Raw genomic sequence first — 23,396 nt, 5'->3', positions numbered from 1 at the left:
AAGCACAGATCCAGGAGACTAGCGACCTCTCTTTTAACCGGTAAGTCAACTCCATACCTGGAGAGACTACATTATATTGCTGCTGGGTTTCACCCCTTGCAAACTTCCTTCTTACATATCTGTATCTTCTGTACTGCTGAGGGTATGTCTTCAGCAGTACGATACTAATATTATGATACCTATTTATCTCCTAAGGTTTTTTGTAATGGTACAAGTACCTAATGTAAGCGGTCGCTGCCTCCCCACCACTGAGTCTGGATGTGGATAGCCAAAAATTGGTTTACATTCTTTCATTACAGCAACGGTGGGTAATCACTACAGACCCCCTTTGTTTGTTTCACACAAACAAGAGTATGATTCTATAGCTAGGTGGTGGGGTGCTTTTTCGTTTTTTTTTTTTCCCTTCCATTGTCCTTCCCTTCCCTTTCCCCTCCCCCCCCCCTTCCCCCCCCCCTCTCTCTTTTTTTCCCCCTTTTCTCTCCCCTTTCTCTCCACCCATTCCCTCTTTCTTCATTCCTCCTCCTTCCGTGCCTTCCCTCTCTTCCTCTCCTTTCCCATTCCCCCTCCATCTTTTATCTTTCTTCGCCACTTTCTTCCCCTGTTTTCTCCCCCCCCCCTCTTTTTACCCCCTTTCCTTATCTTTTCCTTTTTCCCCCTTCTCTTTCCCCTTCCTACCCCCCCCTCCTTCCCTCTCCCCCCCCCCCCCCCCCTTTCCCTCTTTTTCCCTCCCCCCCTCCTCTTTCCTGTTTTTCCTCCCCCCTTTCCTTCACTTTCTTTATTTTTCTTTTGTTCTGTTTCTCACCTTTTTTTTATTCACACACCTTGGTGGCCCTGTTTCATCAATTGGATTTTTTTGTACAATTACTTACCTATTCCCATCCATTTTTTTCTATTAGTAATTCCTAAGTGCCCCCCTAGCCCGCCCCTGGGGGAACGCCCCTAGTGGGCGTCTCAGATTCGTTGCAGCCCCGTTTGGGCCAAAGGTGGTGAGTGCAATAACAACTACTTTCTCCAATGTTAATGATGCATGTATTTGTATACTCCATTTTATAGTCTACTCATTATATTGGTGTTGATTGACCCTCTGTTATCTTGTAGAAAATGTACTAGACGCCTCCCGAAGAAGCGGCTTGACCGCGAAACTGTAGAGGTCACGTCCAGAAAGTACTAAACAACTCGCCTTTATTCACCTGTATAGGCACTATAATTAAGTCTGAGTCAACACTGCTGTAAACATTTTTTGTGTGTGTTTATGTACTACTGTATCCTTGTATGGATTATTTTAATGTCTTATACTTTAATAAATTGAAAGATTTTATATAAATTGGTTTATATCCCTCTGGTACCGCAATAGTCCTAAGATTCCTAGAAAAAGGTAGGACCGGATTGGAGAGGTCCTATTAGGTTTCCTTCCCTTTTTGGCTACATCCTTATATTGGACATTATAGTCCAATATCGGATACGGTGCTTCCAATTGTGTTTTCTTTTCAGGTTTATTTTGTAGCATTTGGGTTCTCTCCATCTCCTCAATATGTTGTATTTGATTCTTAATCCATGATTCTTTATATCCCTTGGCTTTAAATCTTTCACCAATTATTAAGGCTTGGGATTTATAATCGTCATTCCTCGTACAATTTCGTCTGAGTCGAGTTAATTGTCCCTTCGGTATATTGTATAGCCAGGGTTTGAAATGACAGCTCCATCCCGTTCTGCAGCTGCGAGCCAGCAATGTGTCCTGTGACAGGGGTGTTAGCTGCACCTGTCACAGGGCTGAGAGTGTGTGTGTTCTGTCTTACAAAGCACAGCCCTCCCCCATCCTCGAAACTAATGGGAGAAGGGATCTGCTCTGCCTACTCCTTGTGCCCGCCCACACTCGATGCAGCCCATGCCTGTGTGTTGTGAAGGGGATGTGCGGGCGGGAAACTTTAAAGTGAGCAGTCACAAATCACAATGTCGCAACATGAAGACACTGACTGAGCCAGTGAACCTCCTACTGGGACAAGTAAGTGAGCGGTGACCAGACTCCCCCCCCCCCCCCTTTCTACTTTCTCTCCCAATTGCCTCTCCCTCATCCTTATCATTTAACCACTTGCCTGCCAGGCACTTTCACCCTCTTTCTGCCCAGGATAATTTTCAGCTTTCAGTGCTCTCACACTGAGCCCTGGTTCACACTGGAGCGATTTGGCATGCAATTTTACATGTCAAATCGCATGTGAAATCGATGGCAATGGCACCACCCGAATCGCGCCGCACCATTTCCCAAAAGTAGTTTCTGTACTAGTTTTGGCGACTTTGGGGTGCAATTTCCATAGACATCTGTGCAGGAACCCACACAGATGTCGCTGAAATGGAGTGGGCACATCAGGCCTTATTAATGAATGCATTGATGTCCCGCTCCACGTTCATACCATACGAAAAATGACTTAAGCTCATGAATCCAGAATGTCTCAAGCTGTGATACTCCCCTCTTGGCAGAACCCCCACACCAAGGCAGAACTTATCTGTTAATTGCCAAAAATTTGGTACCAGTTCTATCCGTATTATGGAATCGGGCGTATTGCTGAACAACACTGTTTCTTTATACCACTTTTTATATTTGAGGTATGCTCATTAACCCTAATAGAAAACTGCCCATCGTCCTTCCCACATAATGTTTGCCGCAAGGGCAGCTAATTAAATATACTACGTTCATAGTAGCGTACGGAATAAGCGGATTGATGGCATAAGAAAGATTGATAATATTCGATCTAAAAAAATTCTGATTTCTTTCTGCCCTGGTTGTTAAGGCAAACATTGCACTTTTTACAGGGATAACTGGTCAAATTGTGGAAAAACATGGGTCTAGAGGGGAGGGTTTATGATGTTGGGGGGCAATTTTTAACTAAAGTGATGGAGCTCCCCTATATATATAACATTGGCTTTATCAGGTAATAACGGTTCTATAATGCGGTCATTCTTCGACATACCAGTGCTTGTTAAAAATATGTTTGATTTGACGATGTTGAAATGAAAAAAACGTGAAGAGAGACCATTTGGGATCTCTGAGACTACTATTTTTATAACCGGAGTTATTTAGAAAGAGTTTATCTCTAATTCCGGTACCCTATGGATTTCTTGATTGAAGTCTTCCTGGAGGTAACCCTTTTTTAGAAATTTCTTTTTAACTGTAATTGCCTGTGCCTCAGAAATTCCAGAGATTGGTACAATTTACGTTGGAGTCTTAAAAACTTCGTCGTCAGCAATATATCAATTCCTGTCTGTTGGCTTAAAATAAGTACTAGTGATAAGTTTATCATCCTCCACCTTAATGACCAAATCTAGAAAATGAATTTCCGATTGACTAGTCTCAAAGGACAACAATATGCCTCTATCATTACCATTGAGAACATTCATATATGAACGTAATGAGTCAAGGCTGCCAATTCAGAGGAGGATGTCATCTATATAGCTTGCCCAAAGGAGCATCCCTGGTCTGCCGTGGGCATAGACCACATCCTCCCACCTGGCCATAAACAAATTGGCCAGGCTGGGGACAAATTTAGCACTGGCCATTAAACCAAAAGTAATTGTGACTTGTGGCAAAAGTCAGTAATTGCATAATAAATTATTTTTGATTATGTGGTATTGTTAAATCCTTTAGATAATACGGAACTGCCTCAAAACCAAGCTGATGGGAGATGCAAGTATACAGGGTTGCTACATCAGCAGTAACTAGTATACAACCCTCCGAAAGATGTGTACCAGCTAGAATTTGAATGGCTTCCTTAATGTCTTAAATAAGAGGGCATTTGTTTAACTTGGGGTTGTAGGTAAAAAAAATCAATATACCTACCAATCCATTATGTCACTGAATCAATCCCGCTAATGATGGGACATCCAGGGGGATTGGTTGTTCTTATGGCTCTTAGGGAGGTAATGGTAGGAATATGAGAGTGGCTAGTGGGACCAAATAGGCATTCTCCTCCTTGTTAAGAATGGAGCCACCAAAACCTTGTTTAATAATAGTGTCTGATTCTCTCTTAAACCTATTTGTAGGATCATAACTTAATGCACAATAAGTATCCTGATCACCCAGAATTTTTAACATTTCACTTTCGTAGTCACGTTTAACGAATACAACTATGCCCCTGCCTTTATTGGTAGGGCGGACCACAAGATCTTTTCTTTCGCATAACTGTTTTAACCCTGCTTTAACCCTGCTTTAACATGTGGATTATTCTGAGATTTTTTGATTGCCAAAACATTGGGATCCTTAAGGACTAGCTCTTTAAAAACACTAATCGACTGGGAAACTGATACAGTGGGATTAAACAAAGAAGGATTGGATAGTTCCGAGTGTATGGGTCCAGATACATCCAATCTATTATGATTAGTCACTGGGTTCGTAAGTAAATATCGTTGGATGTTCACCTTCCGAACATATTTATGAATGTAGATAAACGTGTGAAACTTATCGAGTTTTTTTTGGGGGGACATATTTTAAACCTTTATCTAAAATCGTGGTTTCTTCGTTTGTAAAGACTATTTTGCTAAGATTAAAAATGCCTGCTCCAACTATGTCCTATTTTCTTTTTCTTCTGGATTTTCCACCCTCTCTGGTCCCTCTCCTGGTTCTGGACCTTTTTTTTTCCTAGATTTGGCTCTTCCCTGGGAAAACCCCAACTATTTGATAAGTTAGGGTTATCTTGGTTGTAGTTATATGGGGAGCGGTCATACTGATCTTGTTTTTTCTCCATATACGGTTAGGAGTTAGAATATTGGTTTTCTTCACTCAATGGAGAAAATCTATTGTAGATGGGGACCGAGTAACCTTCTTGTTGGTGGGGATGTTCTGGTCTACCATCTGTCAGATAAGGGTACTCACCGAGGCCGAAATGCTGAGAGTGGTAACCTCTTGCGACATAGCGCACTCCACTCCTACAGATGGTACAGGGGGTGAAAGGCACAAAGAGGCACGAGTCACCAGCAGGCAGGGCAGGTCTTGCGTGAAGGTCACCGGCAGGGAGACAGCTGTGCAGGACTGGAAGATGCTGAAGCTCAAGAAGGAAGACGAACAGCTAATCCAACAACAGGCCGGGGGTCAAACACTGGTGACTGGCAAGAGTCTCTTAGATAGGCAAAACAGTCTAGTGCAAGAGATTGTTAGCAGGTCTGTCAGCAGGCTGATTTAGTACTGGAGACTGATAGCAAAGTCTGTAAAACAGGCCGAGGGTCAAACACAGATAACTGGAGGCAAAGTCTGTGAGCAAGCCAGGGGTCGAGCACTAAAGACAATAGCAAAGTCCAGGAGCAGGCTGAGGGTCAATCACTGGAGACAGGAAGCAATATCTGTAGACAGGCCGAGGGTCAAACACAGGAAGCAAGTAGAGCGGTCCGAGGGTCAGATGCAGGAAGAGATTAGAGTAGGTCGAGGTCAATCCGGGTCACAACTGGTAATCAAGAATCGGGATACAGGCAGGAAACACACGGGGAGCTGAAAGACAAACCAGCAATCTGGTCATGGCACAGAGTGGCTTTGTAGGCCAGTGGGAGGCTCATGTTGTGCGCGCGCTATTGCGTATGTGCGTACGCCGTTCTGCTGAATTGCGCATTAGCTGTTTCGCTGAATTGCGCACACACACATTAGCCATTTCACTGAATTGCGCATGAGCCGTTCTGCTGTATTGTGCCTAGGGATGCGCCGGAGTGCCGCTCTACCACGCATGTGTGAAGGAAGGCAGCGATATTGGCGAGACTGGTACTTGCTTCTTTCCTGACACCATCATAGCCTCGCTTAGGGCCCTGGGGGGTGGTCTGTCCCGCTCAATATCTGGATAATAAGGTCTGGGTGGAGACCTAGGGGGTGGTCTACCATAATTATTAGATGATCCATAATTGTGATATGGTCCATAATGAGGTCTGGGGCTCGGGTCATGCCTAAGATCTTGGTTATTTCTATTTTAAACCTTCCAGTTCTGGTTTATGGTTGTTTTGGAGCTCTAAAACTGGAACGCCTCCCTTTCTGTGGTAGTGGGTCACATTATTGTGGTCTACCATTTCTCTGGGTTTATGGTGCTCTCCCAAGGTGGTTTCTAGGTTGAACACTGGTTACATTGGGCGATGGAACGGCACGTGAATTGGTGTCCATTTGATCTACTAAACCCAACTGTTGCCAGTGAAAAAATACAAATATAAAAAGTGATAAAAAAAGAAACATGGTGGTGTTCAGCATTACACCTGATTCCATAATAGGGATATAACTGGTACCCAATTTTTTGCAATTGACAGATACGTTCCGCCTCGGCGTGGGGGTTCTACCAAGAGGGGAGTATCGCAGCTTGAGACATACTGGATTTATGAGCCTAAAGGGGTTGTAAACCCTCGCCGTTTTTCACCTTTAATGCTTTCTATGCATTAAGGTGAAAAACATTATTTAATGTAGCAGCGCCCCTGAGCCCCCCTTATACTTACCTGAGCCCTGAAATTTGCGCAATGGGAACTTGCACACCAGCTCCCACCGGTGTCTCATGTTCTGATTGGATAGATTGATAGCAGCACAGCCATTGGCTCCCGCTGCTGCCAATCAAATCCAATGAGTCGGGGGGCGGGGCCGAGTCATACATTCGGCAGCTATGGACGCTGAATGATGGACTCAGGAGCACGTCCGCAAGGTAACCCCCCCCCCCCGGGAGAGCGCTTCTCCTAGGGGGTTATCTGATGTGGGGAAGAGCTGCAGAGGGACCCCAGAAGACGAGGTTCGGGGCCACTCTGTGCAAAATGAGCTGCACAGTAAAGGTAAGTATGATATGTATGCTATTTAAAGAAAAAAAAAAAAATGAACCCTTACAATCACTTTAAGTCATATTTTCCGTATGGTATGTAGGTGGAGTGGAACTTCAGTGCATTCAGTAATAAGGCTTGATGTGCCCACTCCATGTTGACTGAATGCATTCCATGTGGTATTTAGTGATCCTTATGGATTTCTGTCTGGTTTCCATTTGGAACCTATGTTGGGTGCCTTGCTGACACTTTTTCCAACTTACTTTTTTGTCACTACCAGGTTATTTCGGTTGTCACTTACTGATGCATGCACATTTGTGTCACATAATCATAGTTTTTTGCCATTTTGATATGACCCTAGATGGTATATGTCATATTCCCTGTTTTTTATACTAGTAGGACATTGTACAATATGAGGTGTTTTATATTATCCTTCATATTATATTGCTATATGTTTCAAGCCTATAATGTTTGTGTTATTCTTGAGTCTGTGTGACAGTTTTCATCCATGTGATTACACACTCCCTCTGTTCTTCTGTTTTATTTTATTTGAATTCTTATTTTATATGTGGAGATTTGTTAAAGTTTTTCTTAAAATTTTTTTTATCTAAGGTTCCTCTATATTCAATATATGAGGATGAGAGTGCGCCTTATCACACCGCTGCTCAAGACGAGGCTTGGGCCGCGCTTTGTCACTATGTAATGCATACAATAAAACTTTGTGTTACTATGCAGTGCATACTAGCACATTCTGCTCTTGCAGGGTAAAGATTTTATTTTTTTTTTCGCAGTTTACTACCTCTTTGAAAGTGTCTCAAATTTTCTGTCTGCAGAATCTTCTATAGGCACAATAATAGGTTTAAGACTCAGACAGCAGGGTCTACTACTAGAACAGTCCACTTTTTAGTGAATTATTTTTCCACTGGATATAGCCCTGCAATGATTTTTAGAGGGGTGAAAACCTTCAGGAGAAACCCAGTTTCTTCTTTTCTATTCTATTCAGTTTATGCCTTTTCTATTTGTACATTAATAGGCAATGTTTTTGTAGACTTTACATCTCTTAGCACCCATAGGGGCCTGACGAGACTGGAGAATCAATTGTGACTGTACCAAGGCTTTTCGTACAGCAAAAGTGAGAATGTCTTCATTGGAAAGCTTATTGCATGAACCATAGCATCAGGTGTATGAGAGGCTTGGAGTGAGAAATTATTCGCTGCTTCTATAACACTGCCTCTTCTAACATTGGGTCTTCAGAGATTTGTATGTCTTATCTCTTCTAAGAGAGGTAGTTTCACTTCCAACTGAGGAATTCTGACATAGTTACAGAGAGAGCTTCCTTGGTCAAATAGGGCACTTGTTGCATGCCTGAGATGGAGCTAGAACTGCATGCAGAGGTCGGTGCGGAAAGAGTCCTTCTCTAGTGCAACATCACTTTGAGCATTTGAGTGCCTCACAAGCCATTGGTAGAGCAAATGTTTGCTTGAGTTTTTTCCCACGATTCATGTACTCCTGTTTTCCTTCAGTGCTGTCAGTGAGAGTGTTCTCTTGCAGTACACTCATGGAGTAGGATGCGGAAACAGGGTAAGTTTGTCCGAAGGAGGATACACATCAACCTCACATTGACTGTCCTAAGGTCCTTGTGATAAAAGGGTGGGAGAAAGTTCCTAAGTAAATTTATAAGGGTTCTGGTTGGAAGTTGGTGGTAACAGTGAGACCTGTGGTGTGGTGCAGCTCCTGGTCTTCCAGTTGAGACTAGGCTCTAAATGGTGGAAATGTTAATGCCAAGTGTGAAGGTTTTAAATGCTAAAGTGAGTAATATCAAACATAATCCCTGGTTTCCTGATAGTATGTTATATATATTTTCTTTATTCTTATTGGTTGAACTAGATGGAGTAATGTGTGTGTTTTTTTTTTTTTCCAACCAGACTAACTATCTAACTTCTACTATGCAGGAGACACTTATAGGTGTATTGCAACTCATTCTTAGTATAGGACTACAGTAATAGTTTCATACCGGATAAACCTGTCTTACCTTTCCACATCGCTGGTCCCTGTATGGTTCTTGGCTTCACCTGTCAAAGTGGCATACCCTCTGGAGGGGTCTATAGGGTCTGGCAACCGTAGGAATGGACCACAGCTCTGGACCTGGACCTGGACCTGTTTTAAACCCTGTGGCTAACTACACACATTAGATCTGAGAAGATCGTGAGAAGCTCTCTGTACTAACTCTGCGATCTCCCGGCTGAGCTATTGTGTTCCACCACCAGAACACACTGGTCGCCTGCTGGTTTTTCAGCATTCCTGTTCGACAGAAGCCAGACAGGCTGCTGTACACATTGGCCGACTGTCAGCCGGTTTCTGTTGAACTGGCCGATATTGACAGTGTGTACCAGCCTTAAGGGAGAAGAGGCCCATAATTTACAGGAGACAAGCAAAAAATGGAGGTCTCAAAAAGGGGGGGGGGTTGTCCAATCACCTTAAAGTGGCTGTATAGGCTTAGTGTAATATACCAAAGATCTAATATATTGCCGCTTACCAATCATTAGATGTGACAGCATTGGTTTTCTTTTTTAGGCTTTCCCCCTTTTTCTTTTTTTTTTACCTGGTGATCTGGCCAGTAAAACACCTTCTGCATTAGAGTGCCCCCACTTTGGATGAATGAGCACAAAGGGCACATCTGGACAGCAGCATTGTCAGTCTGGGGAGAGAGTGTTAAATGCCCTAGCTGATTTAGATACATTAATAAACTGAAGCTAGCCCTTTATGTACAGTTAAAGCAAACTGTTTTTTTACTTTTTTTTTGGATAAAGGTTTTACATAAAAGCTGATCATTGTATGCACCCCTGTCAGTGATAAATGGTTTGTCTCTTCATTGTAGTTGATACCTCTGCTAAAGATCTTATTCTTTAGAAAAACAGACTTACTGGCTACATCAGTAGATGGAAATAGAAGAAATTAAAACCTAAGGAAAGTATTACAGCCATCACATCTAAGAATTGGTAAATTATTTAAAATGGCTTACAGTAGGCTTTTAATATAGGTCTTCTGACAAAATTCTGTGGATTTGTTTTAGAACAAATTTTTTAAAACGCATCTAATGGGTAGCCTTGATTTATTGAACATCTTTAAAATATCTTGTTTTTGTTTTTTGTTTTTTGCATTGGGGAAAAAAGTAAATGAAATGCAATGTCTAAAACATTTTGTTTCTCATTCTAGTATGACGAGTTGGTCCCAGCCTCACTAACTACAAAATATGGAGGTTTTTATATCAACACAGGAACATTACAGTTTCGACAAGCATCTGATTCTGAAAATGAGGATTTTCTTGAAAGCAAAAAGCATAAATCATCTAAAGTGAGAATATGTTTAAAGGTTTTCTGAAGTGTTCTTTTTAACTTGCCTTATTTGCTAATTTGCAATTAAGTTGACAAAAATTAACTTTTTTTGCTTCAAGCTATCTCATTTAAAAGATGATGATCGGTCCATTAAGAAACGCAAGAGAAAAGATGAGTTATCAGAAAAGGAAAAGCCATCACGAAAGTTGAAAGTCCAGAAACCTTTGGGGTATGTATGAATTTTCAAAGGTATTAATGCCAACGTATAGGTAAGCCTTGCAGTTGGAATTTTTTGGCTAGCTTTTTTTCACAAGTAGTTTGGGGAAAATTTGGGAAATTCTATTCTCTTGTGTCCGCAGAACTGTCTGCACCTTGTAGAAGTCAATATGAATGCATACAAAAGTAAGCCAGAAACCACTTTTAATAGATCTTAGTCATTTTCCCTCAAAGTATCTGAAAACATGCCGTATTTGACATTTTGCTCTGTCTGACATCTGTGTATATGAAGCTGCTTGAAGCAACTTTAAGTGTATGTCCACTTTAGCAGTCAAATTTAAGAAACCATCACTATATCCTTAACGTGGATGTAAACCTTCACATATACCTAGTGAAGTGAACAGCCTCAGATGATAGAGATGAAACAAATCTCCCTACTTGCTATATTCTTTAGAAAGTGCACATCTTGTTAGCGATTTCTTTATCGTACATCTCGGGATAGAGTTGGGCTATTATTCCTTACTGGGTTATACACCATCTCTAAGTGAATGGACAATGGTAGACAAAGTCTTAGACAGGAAGTTTGCCCCTGTATAACCCCTCCCATACAGGAAGTACTTCAGTTTTTTTAACCAGTGTCTGCAAGGTAGATGGGCACGTTTGTTTGAGCTCTAGGTCTTTAGTCCCAAACGGTTCTTAAATGAATCAAGGAATTGTAACGCGACCTTTGGACGCTGGACCCTGCGTAGTGGAATTTTGGATACTACAGAGCTAAGGCTTTCCTGCAGGGTGCTGAACAGGTCCAAGGGAGTGGGCCCTAAAACATGAAAAGGGTACCCAATCCTTGAAGGTCCCCGAGTGACAGAACCCGCCGTGATGGGTGAAGATTGGGCTCCTAGTTTCTAAGGTTGCCCTGCGCCTGGACGTGTAAGTGAAACCCTCTTATTTACTTATTGTGGGGTGCCCCAGATGTTGTAACAATCTGTCAAACTAGTTAGAGGCTGTACACCTGTGTGTGTGACCGCAGGGGGAGTTTGTACAAGAGTACCTTTTCTTGTGGTCTTGGCTGCTTTCTTATGGCTGGTCCGCGCACAGGGGTTTGCTATTGCGCATGATGGTTCGCCATAGCGCACGCGTGCTTGCAAGCTGTGCTGGTCGGCCATGATGCACAGCCATATTATTTAAGCAAAGGATGGCTGACATTGCGCGCTTCCTAGGGACAGCTGTGGGACACGGAGCAAGCTCTGAACTATTCATTTTCAGTAGTTCATTCCTTCTTACCCAGCTCCCTGCAGCTCTTATCAATTTTTACATCACATCCATGTGCAGCTCTCCCCCCCTTCCAAGCATCACAGCCCCCTGCAGCTCTGGCCCCTCCCATTTACATCACAGTCCCCTGCAGCTCTGGCCCCTTACCTTTACATCCCAGTCTCCTGCAACTCTGGTCCCTCCTTTATATCACAGTCCCACGCCTTCCTACCTTACTCGGGCACACAGAGTGGAAGGTACAGCAGCACTAGAGGTAGGCAGGAAGGGGGAGCTGCCAGTTAATTCTTCATATAAACAACCTAGAGATTGGTTGCTTGGACTGCGCAGTGCCTTCGCAGCCAATCACCTGGTGATTGGCTTACTTGTGCAGCTCCCGCACCCACCCTCCATCTAATGCTGCTGTGCTTCCTGCTCTGTGTGCAGAACTGTTCTATCTCCTGTTCTCTGCTCTGCTGTGATAGTGACAGCAGCAGAGGCAGGAAGAAATAAATTGGCTCCTAAATGGCAGCACTGTAGGTGGTCTGGATGCAACTGTGACTCGATCCAGGTCGCAGTCCACCTTTTAGTGACGCCTGATATACCTGGTCGAAGTCTCCAGTCCGCTCAGGGTTCTTGGACTCCAGAGGAGGCCTTGCTTCCCATCAATGGGCTGTAATTTCAAGCAATGAAGTGAACTTGATCTTCGCTGTATGCAAGTCCTGGAGGAGCACATGTAGGCATGCAGTCAGATAGTGCCACAGCTGTGACATTTCTTATCGTACATCACGGGACACAGAGCCATAGTAGATACTATGTGGGTTATAGGTCACCTTCAGGTGATGGACACTGGCACACCCTAAGACAGGAAGTCCACTCCCTATATAACCCCCCCCCACTACTGGGAGTACCTCAGTCTTTTCACCAGTGTCTAAGGTGTTGGTCACGAGTGAAGATGTGCTGTGCTGAACTCCACTGGAGCAATCCTTGCTGGGGCTAGCTATGCAGCAGGATCTATTCAAAGTGTCTTTTAGGCCGAATTGAATGGTACCCGAGCCTCGTGTCTGAAGAAACAAGGTTTTACCTGTAACGCTTCTCTTTTTAGAGAGCTGGACCCCGGGATCCAGTACTTTGGTATCTTAGAACCATAAAGTTTTACTGGCGAGGTGCTATTACAGGACCAGAAGTGTGGGTTCCTTGGGGGTCCCTGGTTCCTGAAGGTTTGTTAATGGAACCCACTGTGAAGGGTGAAGATTGGGTCTGTTGGTTTTTACCACACAAAACCCAGCGGCGGGAAAGGTAATGAGTTTTTCTAAGAAATTTTCCAAATTTTCTTATGAAATGTCTCCTTTAAAAAGTCTTTTTTCCTCAGCCATGATGGGATTGAAAAAAAAAAAAAGGTTAGCGGCTTAATCGCATCCCATTGTGGGACAAAATGCGACAGGTTCCCTTCCATTACCCAGGACCCTCAAACTGAGGAACTAGGGGCAGGGGAAGATTAATTCCCTCAGGGGGACCATGGTGAGGCTAATGACTCCTCTTTTGAGGTGTCAAATGCGGGGGGAATCCGCTTTCAAAATCTGTAAGATTGATGGTGCAATTTCTTGCTGAATGGTCCGCTCCACATTTATGTACCCTTAACTGAGTGTTTGGTTTCGCTAAAGCCTCCTCAAACTGTGCATACCTTTCCTGTCCATTCACTGCTGGAAAAGCTTTTTTGTATCTTAATGGATCACCCAGATAAGCATTTTTTTTTCCCCCCTAAAAAGTTTTTTTACACTTTATCTTATGGTGGAAAATTCACTAAAAGTGGGGTATACCAGCAATTTAACGCTGCTATATACTCTGGAAATAAGAGTTTGACTTGTCCGGCAGACAATGTTCAAATGCTTAGGGATCCAACGGATAAAAAGTTGGAATTCCTATTATTAAAAAAAAAAGAAAAAAACTCTTTTCTCTGGCAGATTGAGTGTCTGAGCCTGCACTGATGATAATTGGTTAATAGTTGAGAGACCAGTTTAAACAGGTGTTCAAAGTTATCCTGCTCGGCAGGCTCAGTATCTGGCAAGCTACTAGCAGCCTTATGTTTGCAATAGTTGCTATGAGAGATTCTGTCCTTCAGGCCTTGCGCCCTTTGCTAAGCACTATGCAAGAAGCTCCTGGCTAGTCTTCGTTTTGCGGTAGCTAATTGGGGATGATTTGGCTAATACATCCAAACAAATTCTAGTGGAAAAAGTACCCCTTTGCCATTTAAGAAAAGGAGTAAATGTATTTTCTTTTTAAAAACTGCAGGCAGTCACAACGGCCTCTGCTGTCAAGTTCAGGAGGTAATCCTCAAGGTCAACCCCAGGGACAAAAGAGGTCTTGGGGGAGGAAACCTACAAAATACTGAAGCCTCCTTTATGAGGAGGCGCCCCCACTCGCTCCAATAGAGGCAATTCTTCTGCAGTTCTCAAGGATCTGGCAGGAAGAGTGTCGAGACAGATGGGGGACTTCCTCAATAGCTCCAAGGTACAAACTGGAGTTCCGAGAGTTCCCCTCTCCTCGTTTTCTCAGATCAAACATTCCTAAGGATCCAGAGAAAAAGAGGTCTTTCTCTCAAGCAATTGGGCCATCTTTTGGCAAAAGATGATCATGGTTGTCCCCATGTAAGAGCAGAGGTTGGGATTTGGTTTAAACCCTTTTTTCCAAAACGGAATGGACCTTCTGGATCTCAAAAATCTAAATTCAATTCCTGAATATAACCACTCTTTTTTCGCATGGAGTCAATCCAATCAGTTATCTCCATCCTACAAGGAGAACTTCTGGCGTCAATCGACATCTAAGATGCATACCTCCATGTGCCTATTTCCTCGCTCACTAGTAATATCTACTTTTCAAGGTGGAAAATCTTCATTTTCAGTGTGTAGCTCTGCTTTTCGGTCCAGCTACTGCACCTTGAGTATTTACAAAGGTTCTGGCCCCTCTTCTGGCCAGATTAAGGAACCGAGGTATAACGATTATGGTTTACCTAGATGATCTGATCTTGATAGCCCAGTCGGTAGCTCGCTTAGACCAAAGTATGGTCACCACATTCAACTACCTAGAATATCTATCTAGGTCGGATTCTCAACCTAGAAGAAATCTTCTTTAAAACCATGAAGAAGGCTAAAATACTTGGGTCTGATCATAGATACACCCAGAAAAGGGTATTCTTGCCCCAGGCAAAGATCAGCGCCATAAAAGGAACTGATTCAGGTGGTCGAAGCAAGATGAATTCTTCTATTCAGCTTTGCATATGAGGTTGTTGAGAAAGATAGTGGCTTCATTCGAGGCCCGTTCCTTTTGCTCAGTTTCATTTGAGACTGCTGCAAAACAGCATCCTATCGGCTTGGAACAAAGGGTCCAAGCTCTAGATTCCCAATGTGTCTGACTCCAAAGCCTATGGCCACATCACCCTGAAAGCGCCCGATCTTGTAGTATCTTAGAGGCTAAGCAGGGTCAGGCCTGGTTAGTGCCTGGATGGGAGACCGCCTGGAAATACTAGGTGCTGTAAGCTGGGTGCGCCGGAGCCTCAGTTTATGGTTAATAACCAAAAATCTGCAAAGGGGAAAATCCTTCCTTCAGTTACCTGGGAAGTGGTAACAACATATGCCAACCTTTTTTGGGTTGGGGAGCAGTCCTGGAAGAGGCAACTGTCCAAGAGAAGTGGCCCAGATCAGAAACGGCCTTGCCCATTAACATTCTAAAAATACAGGGAGAGCACTTGGTCCTGAGGGCCTGAATGTTCAGTTTACAGAATTGTCCTGCAGTATTCAATCTGACAATGCCACAGCAATGGCCTATCTTAATCACCAAGGGGGCACAAGAAGTTGTGCAGCCCAGAGAAAGGTGGGCAGATCTTGGGCAGAAAACAATGTACTGTAGTGTGCTGCAGGCAGCAGTATAACTCCTCTAGTCTCATGTTGCCCTAATTCTGTTGTGTGTCCCTCCCCTCAGTTGGCATTGCTATGGGACATCCCACATAGTAACTACTATAGCTCTGTGTCCCGTGAGGTACGATAAGAAAATAGGATTTTTATAACAGCTTACCTATAAAATCCTTTTCTTTGAAGTACATCACGGGACACAGAGGTCACGCACCTCTTTCTAGTATACACGTGTATTGCTTTGCTACAAAAACTGAGGTACTCCCAGTAGTGGGAGGGGTTATATAGGGAGTGGACTTCCTGTCTTAGGGTGTGCCAGTGTCCATCACCTGAAGGTGGCCTATAACCCACATAGTAACTACTATGGTTCTGTGTCCTGTGATGTACTTCAAAGAAAAGGATTTTACAGGTAAGCTGTTAAAAAAAAACAATCCTATTTTTCCCCTTTGCCATGTTTTTTCGGGTGTTGGATTATCAGGGCTTTTTTCCACAGTCCCTGAAACAGCCAAGGGCTTCCTTGGTGACTTGTGGCCATAGGCCTCCTGAACGTGATTTTTTGCATTTGGTGTCTGGAACTTGCTGCTGTGCCTACACCCTTCCAGGTTTTTTTCTTACCTTTATTTGGCCAGGTGCCAAGGTTTTTTCCTGACACCCTCCTTCATCATGACTATGCCCAATGGCATGCCAAAAAGCAAAATAAGCTCAAATTATAAAAAAAAAAAAAAAAAAAAAAAAAAAAAAAAAGAAAAAAAAACTTTAATGGGCTGTCCTTTTGAGAACGCTCCAAGTAGCCGATTTCAGGTTTCCAGTCCCTAAACCCTTGTTTGAGGAGGCTAGTTCCACAAACTAGCGTCCCTGCTACACCATTTTTCATGGCTGCAAATTGACAATTCGACAGGTAGGATGAAAATCCTGCCTTTCCTTCTTAGGTCTTGACCTTTGAGTCTGGTGACTTCATTGCCTATTTTGTATTATAAGGTTGCCACCCCCTTGTTCCCAAGGTTTCTTAGGCAGTTGCCTTTTGTCTCCACCCACAATTTATAGAAGCTTCAGCACTTTTCTTCCTTGGTCAGATTTCTTCCCCAGCCCACAGATTAATGGCAACCGTGCCAGGTAAATGCCTGATATCTATACTTTCTGGATGTTCCCTATATTGGCACATTCCATCATTTTGTGTTTGATGCCCCCCTCACACCTTCATTTGTGCAAGTTTATTTCTCTTTGCTCTGTAGTTTCTGGTAGGACAATTCCACATAGTGGTCTGATAGGGAACCTCATCCTGAGTTTTCTGTACATCCTTCTGCCCTCAAACAGCATGTCAGTTTGTACCCTGTCGGTCCTGGTTGACCTTGTACATCTTCCTATCATGGGAGACCTTGCACCTTCTGTGCAGCTTACTGCTTAAGATTGATTATGTCAGACAGATCGTCAATACTGACAAAAGGTGCTGCATCCCTGAAGAAATTGCAACAAGGAAATGTACTATGGATGGGACTTTAAAGGCACCAAAATCAATAAACCTGAAAAAAATGCAAATGTTTACTATTCAAGTATTAAAATCAAATGAAGAGGTTAGCATACAGACCCCATATACATGACAATCACATTAGAGAACATACAGTTAGCTCCATATATATTTGGACACGGGCACAATTTTAGTTTTTTGAGGTATTTACCAGTACCTATTCAAGCTATAGTTCTATAATGGACATGGGCTGAAAGTGCACACAGGTTTATTTAAGGGTATGTACGTCCAAGTCAGAGGAAGAGTTTAAGAATTACAGCTCTTAATAGCCACATCCCCTTTTTTAAGGGACCAAAGGTAATTTGGCAAGTGACTCAAACACTGTTTCATGGCCCGGTGTGGGCTACTCCTTTATTTCTTCATCAGTTAAGCAGGTAAAAGGTCCGGAGTTGATTCTGTGTGGTATTGGCATTTGGAATCTATTGCTGTGAACCTACATCATGCAATCAAAGGAGTTGTCCATGCAAGTGAAACAGGCCATTGTAAGGCTTCAAAAACATATCCATCAGAGAGATAGCAGCAACATTAGGAGTGACCAAATCAACAGTTTGGTTCATTCTGAGGAAAGAAGAATGCACTGGTGAGCTCAGCAACATAAGGCCTGGACATCCACTAAAGAAAATGGTGGTGGATGATCGCAGGACCCTCTCTATGGTAAAGAAAAACCCATTCACAACATCCAGTCAAGTGAAGGACACTCTCTCCAGGAGGTGGGCATATCATTGTCAAAGTCTACAATCAAGAGAAGACTTCACGAGAACAAATACAGAAGGTTCACCACAAAGTGCAAACCATAAGCCTGAAAAATAGAAAAGCCAGATTAGACTTTGCAAAAACACATAAAAACAAAAACCCAGACCTGTTCTGGAAAAGCATTCTTTGGATTAATCTGTAAGATTAATCTGTACCAGAATGATGGGAAGAAAAAAGTGTGAAGAAGACTTGGAACAGCTCATGATTCAACATACGTCTTCTGTAAAACATGGTGGAGGCAGTGGATTGGCATGGGCATGCATAGCTTCCAGTGGCACTGGGTCATAGGTGTTTATTTTTAATATAACAGAAGACAGAAGCATCCAGGTGAATTCTGCTGTGTTTTGAGATGTACAGTGGGGCAAAAAAGTATTTAGTCAGCCACCAATTGTGCAAGTTCTCCCACTTACAAAGATGAGAGAGGCCTGTAATTGTCATCATAGGTATACCTAAACTATGAGAGACAAAATGTGGAAACAAATCCAGACAATCGCATTGTCTGATTTGGAAATAATTTATTTGCAAATTATGGTGGAAAATAAGTATTTTGTCAGTTTCAAAAGTTTATCTCAATACTTTGTTATATATCCTTTGTTGGCAATGACAGGGGTCAAACGTTTTCTGTAAGTCTTCACAAGGTTGTCGCACACTGTTGCTGGTATGTTGGCCCATTCCTCAATGCAGATCTCCTCTAGAGCAGTGATGTTTTGGGGCTGTCGCTGGGCAACACGGACTTTCAACTCCCTCCAAAGGTTTTCTATGGGGTTGAGATCTGGAGACTGGCTAGGACACTCCAGGACCTTGAAATGCTTCTTACGAAGCCACTCCTTCGTTGCCCGGGCAGTGTGTTTGGGATCATTGTCATGCTGAAAGACCCAGCCACGTTTTATCTTCAATGCCCTTGCTGATGGGAGGAGGTTTACACTCAAAATCTCACGATACATGGCCCCATTCATTCTTTCATGTACACGGATCAGTTGTCCTGTTCCCTTTTGCGGAGAAACAGCCGCAAAGCATGATGTTGGCACCCCTATGCGTCACAGTAGGTATGGTGTTCTTTGGTTGCAACTCAGCATTCTCTCTCCTCCAAACACGAGTTGTGTTTCTACCAAACAGTTCTACTTTGGTTTCATCTGACCATATGACATTCTCCCAATCCTCTTCTGGATCATTCAAATGCTCTCTAGCAAACCTCAGACGGGCCTGGACATGTACTGGCTTAAGCAGGGGGACACGTCTGGCACTGCAGGATCTGTGTCCCTGGCGGCGTAATGTGTTACTGATGGTAGCCTTTGTTACGTTGGTCCCAGCTCTCTGCAGGTCATTAACTAGGTCCCCCCGTGTGGTTCTAGGATTTTTGCTCACCGTTCCTGTGATTATTTTGACCCCACGGGATGAGATCTTGCGTGGAGCCCCAGATTGAGGGAGATTATCAGTGGTCTTGTATGTCTTCCATTTTCTAATTATTTCTCCCACAGTTGATTTCCTCACACCAAGCTGTTTGCCTATTGCAGATTCAGTCTTCCCAGCCTGATGCAGGTCTACAATTTTTGTTTCTGGTGTCCTTCAACAGCTCTTTGGTCTTCACCATAGTGGAGTTTGGAGTGTGACTGAGGTTGTGGACAGGTGTCTTTTTATACTGATAAATTCAAACAGGTGCCATTAATACAGGTAATGAGTGGAGGACAGATGAGCCTCTTAAAGAAGAAGATACAGGTCTGTGAGAGCCAGAAATCTTGCTTGTTTGTAGGTGACCAAATACTTATTTTCCACCATAATTTGCAAATAAATTCTTTCAAAAATCAGACAATGTGATTGTCTGGATTTGTTTCCACATTTTGTCTCTCATAGTTGAGGTATACCTATGACAATTACAGGCCTCTTATTTTTTTTTAAGTGAGAAAATTTCCACAATTGGTGGCTGACTAAATACTTTTTTGCCCCACTGTACTGTCAGCCCAGGTTCAGCCAAATGCAGCAAAGTTGATTGGTAGGCGCTTCACAGTACAGATGGACAATGATCCAAAACACACTGCAAAAGCAACCCAGGAGCTTTTGAAGGAAAATAAATGGAATATTCTGCAATGGCCGAGTCAGTCACCTGATCTCAACCCAGCATGAGCATGCATTTCATTTGCTGAAGGCAAAACTAAAGGCAGAAAGACCCACAAACCAAGAACTGAGGACAGTTAGAGCTTGGCAAAGCATCAAAGGAGGAAACTCAGTCTTTGGTAATGTCCATGGGTTCCAGACTTCAAGCAGTCATTGCCAGTAAAGGATTCATAACAAAATATTGAAAAGGAACATTTTATTTATGATGATATTTGTCCAATGACATTTGAGCCCCTGAAAATGGGTTGATTGTGTATAAAAATGGTTTCAGTTCCTAAAATTTGTACTTGATATTTATGTTTAACCCCCTTGAATTACAGCTGAAGGTCTGCACGTCAAATTAATTTGGATTGTTTCGTTTAAATTTAATTCTGGTGGCATACAGAGCCAAAAGTATGAAAATTGTGCCTGTGTCCAAATATATATGGAGCCAACTGTATGTATACCCATCAGCCATTTAAAAAAGACCAAGTAGAGATGAACCCCAACATGTTTCAGCTTTCGTCATATTTTTCAGTGGATTAATGTGATGAGTAAACTTTACAAGAGATATAAGGACCAAGAAAAATAGAACTCCATGACAAAATGCGTAATGAACACACTCACAATTTTGATGGCAGGGACAAACCCAATCAAGACTCCAAGGGATCACATCAGGCAACCAGGCGAGCAGAAAGCTGCTCAAGGCACGTGTGTGTGTATGTGTATATACAGTGCCTTGCAAAAGTATTCTCCCCCCTTGGCTTTTTGCCTATTTTGTTACATTACAGCCTTTAATTCAATGTTTTTTTAAATCTGAATTATATGTGATGGATCAGAACACAATAGTCTAAGTTGGTGAAGTAAAATTAGAAAAATATATACATAAAACCATTTTTCAGAAATAAAAAAACAGATAATTGGCATGTGCGTATGTATACACCCCCTTTGTTATGAAGCCCATAAAAAGCTCTGGTGCAACCAGTTGCCTTCAGAAGTCGCATAATTAGTGAAATGATGTCCACCTGTGTGCAATATAAGTGTCACATGATTTGTCGTTACATATACACACCTTTTTGAAAGCCCCCAGAGGTTGCAACACTTAAGCATGGGGCACCACTAACCAAACACTGCCATGAAGACCAAGGCACTCTCCAAACAAGTATTTGACAATGTTGTTGAGAAGTACAAGTCAGGGTTAGGTTATAAAAAAATATCCAAATCTTTGATGATCCCTAGGAGCACCATCAAATCTATCATAACCAAATGGAAAGAACATGGCACAACTGCAAACCTACCAAGAGACGGCCGCACACCAAAACTCACGGACTGCGGAAGAAGGGCATCAGAAAGGCAGCACAGAGACCTAAGGTGACCCTGGAGGAGCTGCAGAGTTCCACAGCAGAGACTGGAGTATCTGTACATAGGACGACAATAAGCCGTACGCTCCATAGAGTTGGACTTTTTGACAGAGTGGCCAGAAGAAAGCCATTACTTTCAGCAAAAAACAAAATGGCACGTTTTGAGTAGAGTTCGACCGATATATTGGCCGGCCGATATTTGGCGTTCTTTAACCACTTCCAGCCCACGGACGTCATATGACGTCCTGGGCTTTGGGCGGGTATATCTGAATGATGCCTGTAGTTACAGACATCATTCAGATATTGCCGGTTTCAGCCGGCGAATCTCTACACCATAGGAATGATCATAGCGGCCGTTCCGCCGCTTGATCGTTCCTATGGGAGGCGAGAGGGGACGTCCCCCCCTCCCGCCGCCCTTCAGTGCTTGCTCCAACTCACCGTTACGATCGGTGAGGCGGAGAGTGGATCCGCCAGCGCCGGATGTAGATCATAGAGATTTCTGGTGGACCAGATGGTCCCCGGAGTCTCTATGATCGTCGGAGGCCGGGCGCGATGTTATGACGTCACGCCCGGCCTCTCCATTCAAAAAAACGGCGCCGCTTTGGCTGGGAAGCGGCAATCGTTTTATTTTTATTTCAGGCTTCCCAGCCTAGTGGTGAGATATGGGGTCTTATTGACCCCATATCTCACTATTAAGAGCACCTGACATGTCATATTGCTATTACAAGGGATGTTTACATTCCTTGTAATAGGAATAAAAGTGATCAATTTTTTTTTTTTTCCAAAAAAGTGTCAAAATAAAAAAAATAAAATATAATTAACAAAAAAAAAAAAAAAAATGTTTTTAAAGCGCCGCTGTCCCCGTGTGCTCGCACGCAGAAGCAAACGCATACGTAAGTCCCACCCACATATGAAAACGGTGTTCAAACCATACATGTGAGGTATCGCCTCGAACGTTGGAGCGAGAGCAATAATTTTGGCCCTAGACCTCCTCTGTAACTCAAAACATGTAACCAGTAAAAAAATTTCAAGCGTCGCCTATGGGTATTTTTAAGTACCGAACATTGGCGCCATTCCACGAGCGTGTGCAATTTTGAAGTGTGACATGTTGGGTATCTATTTACTCGGCATAACTTCATCTTTCACAAAATGCAAAAACATTGGGCTAACTTTACTGTTTTGTTTTTTTTTAAACACAAAACAGTTTTTCTTTCTCGAACATCACGGGACACAGAGCCACAGTAATTACTGATGGGTTATATAGGTATCACTGGTGATTGGACACTGGCACAACCTATCAGGAAGTTCAACCCCCTATATAATCCCTCCCCCTTGCAGGGATACCTCAGTTTTTACGCCAGTGTCTTAGGTGATGGACGTGTAAAGATGTCCTGTGCTGAGCTCCAAAGGGAATATCCTAAGATCCTATACTGGGGCAAGCCAGGCGAACCGGATCCATTCAAAGTGTCTTTTCATGGCCGAATTGAATGGTACCCGGGCCTCGTGTCCGAAGAAACGAGGTTTTACCCGTAATGCTTCTCTTTTTAGAGAGCTGGACCCCGCATATCAGAAAATGGCTTTAAACTTCCTAATTTCTGGCGAGGTGCTTTACGGTCCCAGAACTGTTGGATCCCCCTACTGATGGGGGCCCCAGTCTCTGACGGTTTTTTCAAACGGAGCCCACCGTGAGAGGTGAAGATTGGGTCTGTGTAAACAGCACCCTGCGGCTGGATAAGGTAAGAGGAGATTCCACAGAATTTTTGAGTTCTAGTGGCTTTTCTCCTTTAAGGTAAATGCATGCTATGCCTATTGTGACCACCGGGGGCTGCCAAGAGCACAAACCTACACATGCTGAATCTGTCTCAGGTGTTGTAATCGCTGTTTATGTCCCAGCGTCTCAAGCAGGCTGCAAACAGGTAAGGTGGAAAGGGGGATTTCTCATGTTTGAATGTTCCCCCCCAGGCTAGAGAGGGGCCACAGGGGTCTAGAAAGTGGTTATACCACCCGGGCTCTGCGGCCTAATGGCCACCATCTCTCAAGATAGCCGTTCAGGCAGATCTTGTTACCAGCCTCCCCCCCCCCCCATCCCCAGCCTTTCTCCGGAAGCATGACAGGAGAGTCGGCAGCGCGGGAAGCGCTCGTTTTTTTCAAAACTCGAGGGGGGGGTGGTAGAGGAGGGGGCGGGACGTCAGCACAGAGTGCT

The 23,396-nt window shown here is 43.3% G+C and overlaps 1 protein-coding gene across 4 annotated transcripts in view; it reads left to right on the top strand.

Moving 5' to 3' along the window:
* UBN2 (ubinuclein 2) overlaps positions 1–23,396 on the top strand; it is a 690,706-nt gene that overhangs the window by 126,475 nt on the left and 540,835 nt on the right. For all 4 annotated transcript variants that reach the window (XM_073592702.1, XM_073592701.1, XM_073592700.1 and 1 more), the window contains 2 exons: positions 9,976–10,113; positions 10,214–10,323. In XM_073592702.1, the coding sequence (XP_073448803.1) occupies positions 9,976–10,113; positions 10,214–10,323 (248 nt within the window). The remainder of the gene's footprint in view (positions 1–9,975; positions 10,114–10,213; positions 10,324–23,396) is intronic.

Source organism: Aquarana catesbeiana, linkage group LG07, assembly GCF_042186555.1.
Source record: "Aquarana catesbeiana isolate 2022-GZ linkage group LG07, ASM4218655v1, whole genome shotgun sequence".
Classification (NCBI taxonomy): domain Eukaryota; kingdom Metazoa; phylum Chordata; class Amphibia; order Anura; family Ranidae; genus Aquarana; species Aquarana catesbeiana.
This window is presented reverse-complemented; position numbering and strand designations above follow the sequence as displayed.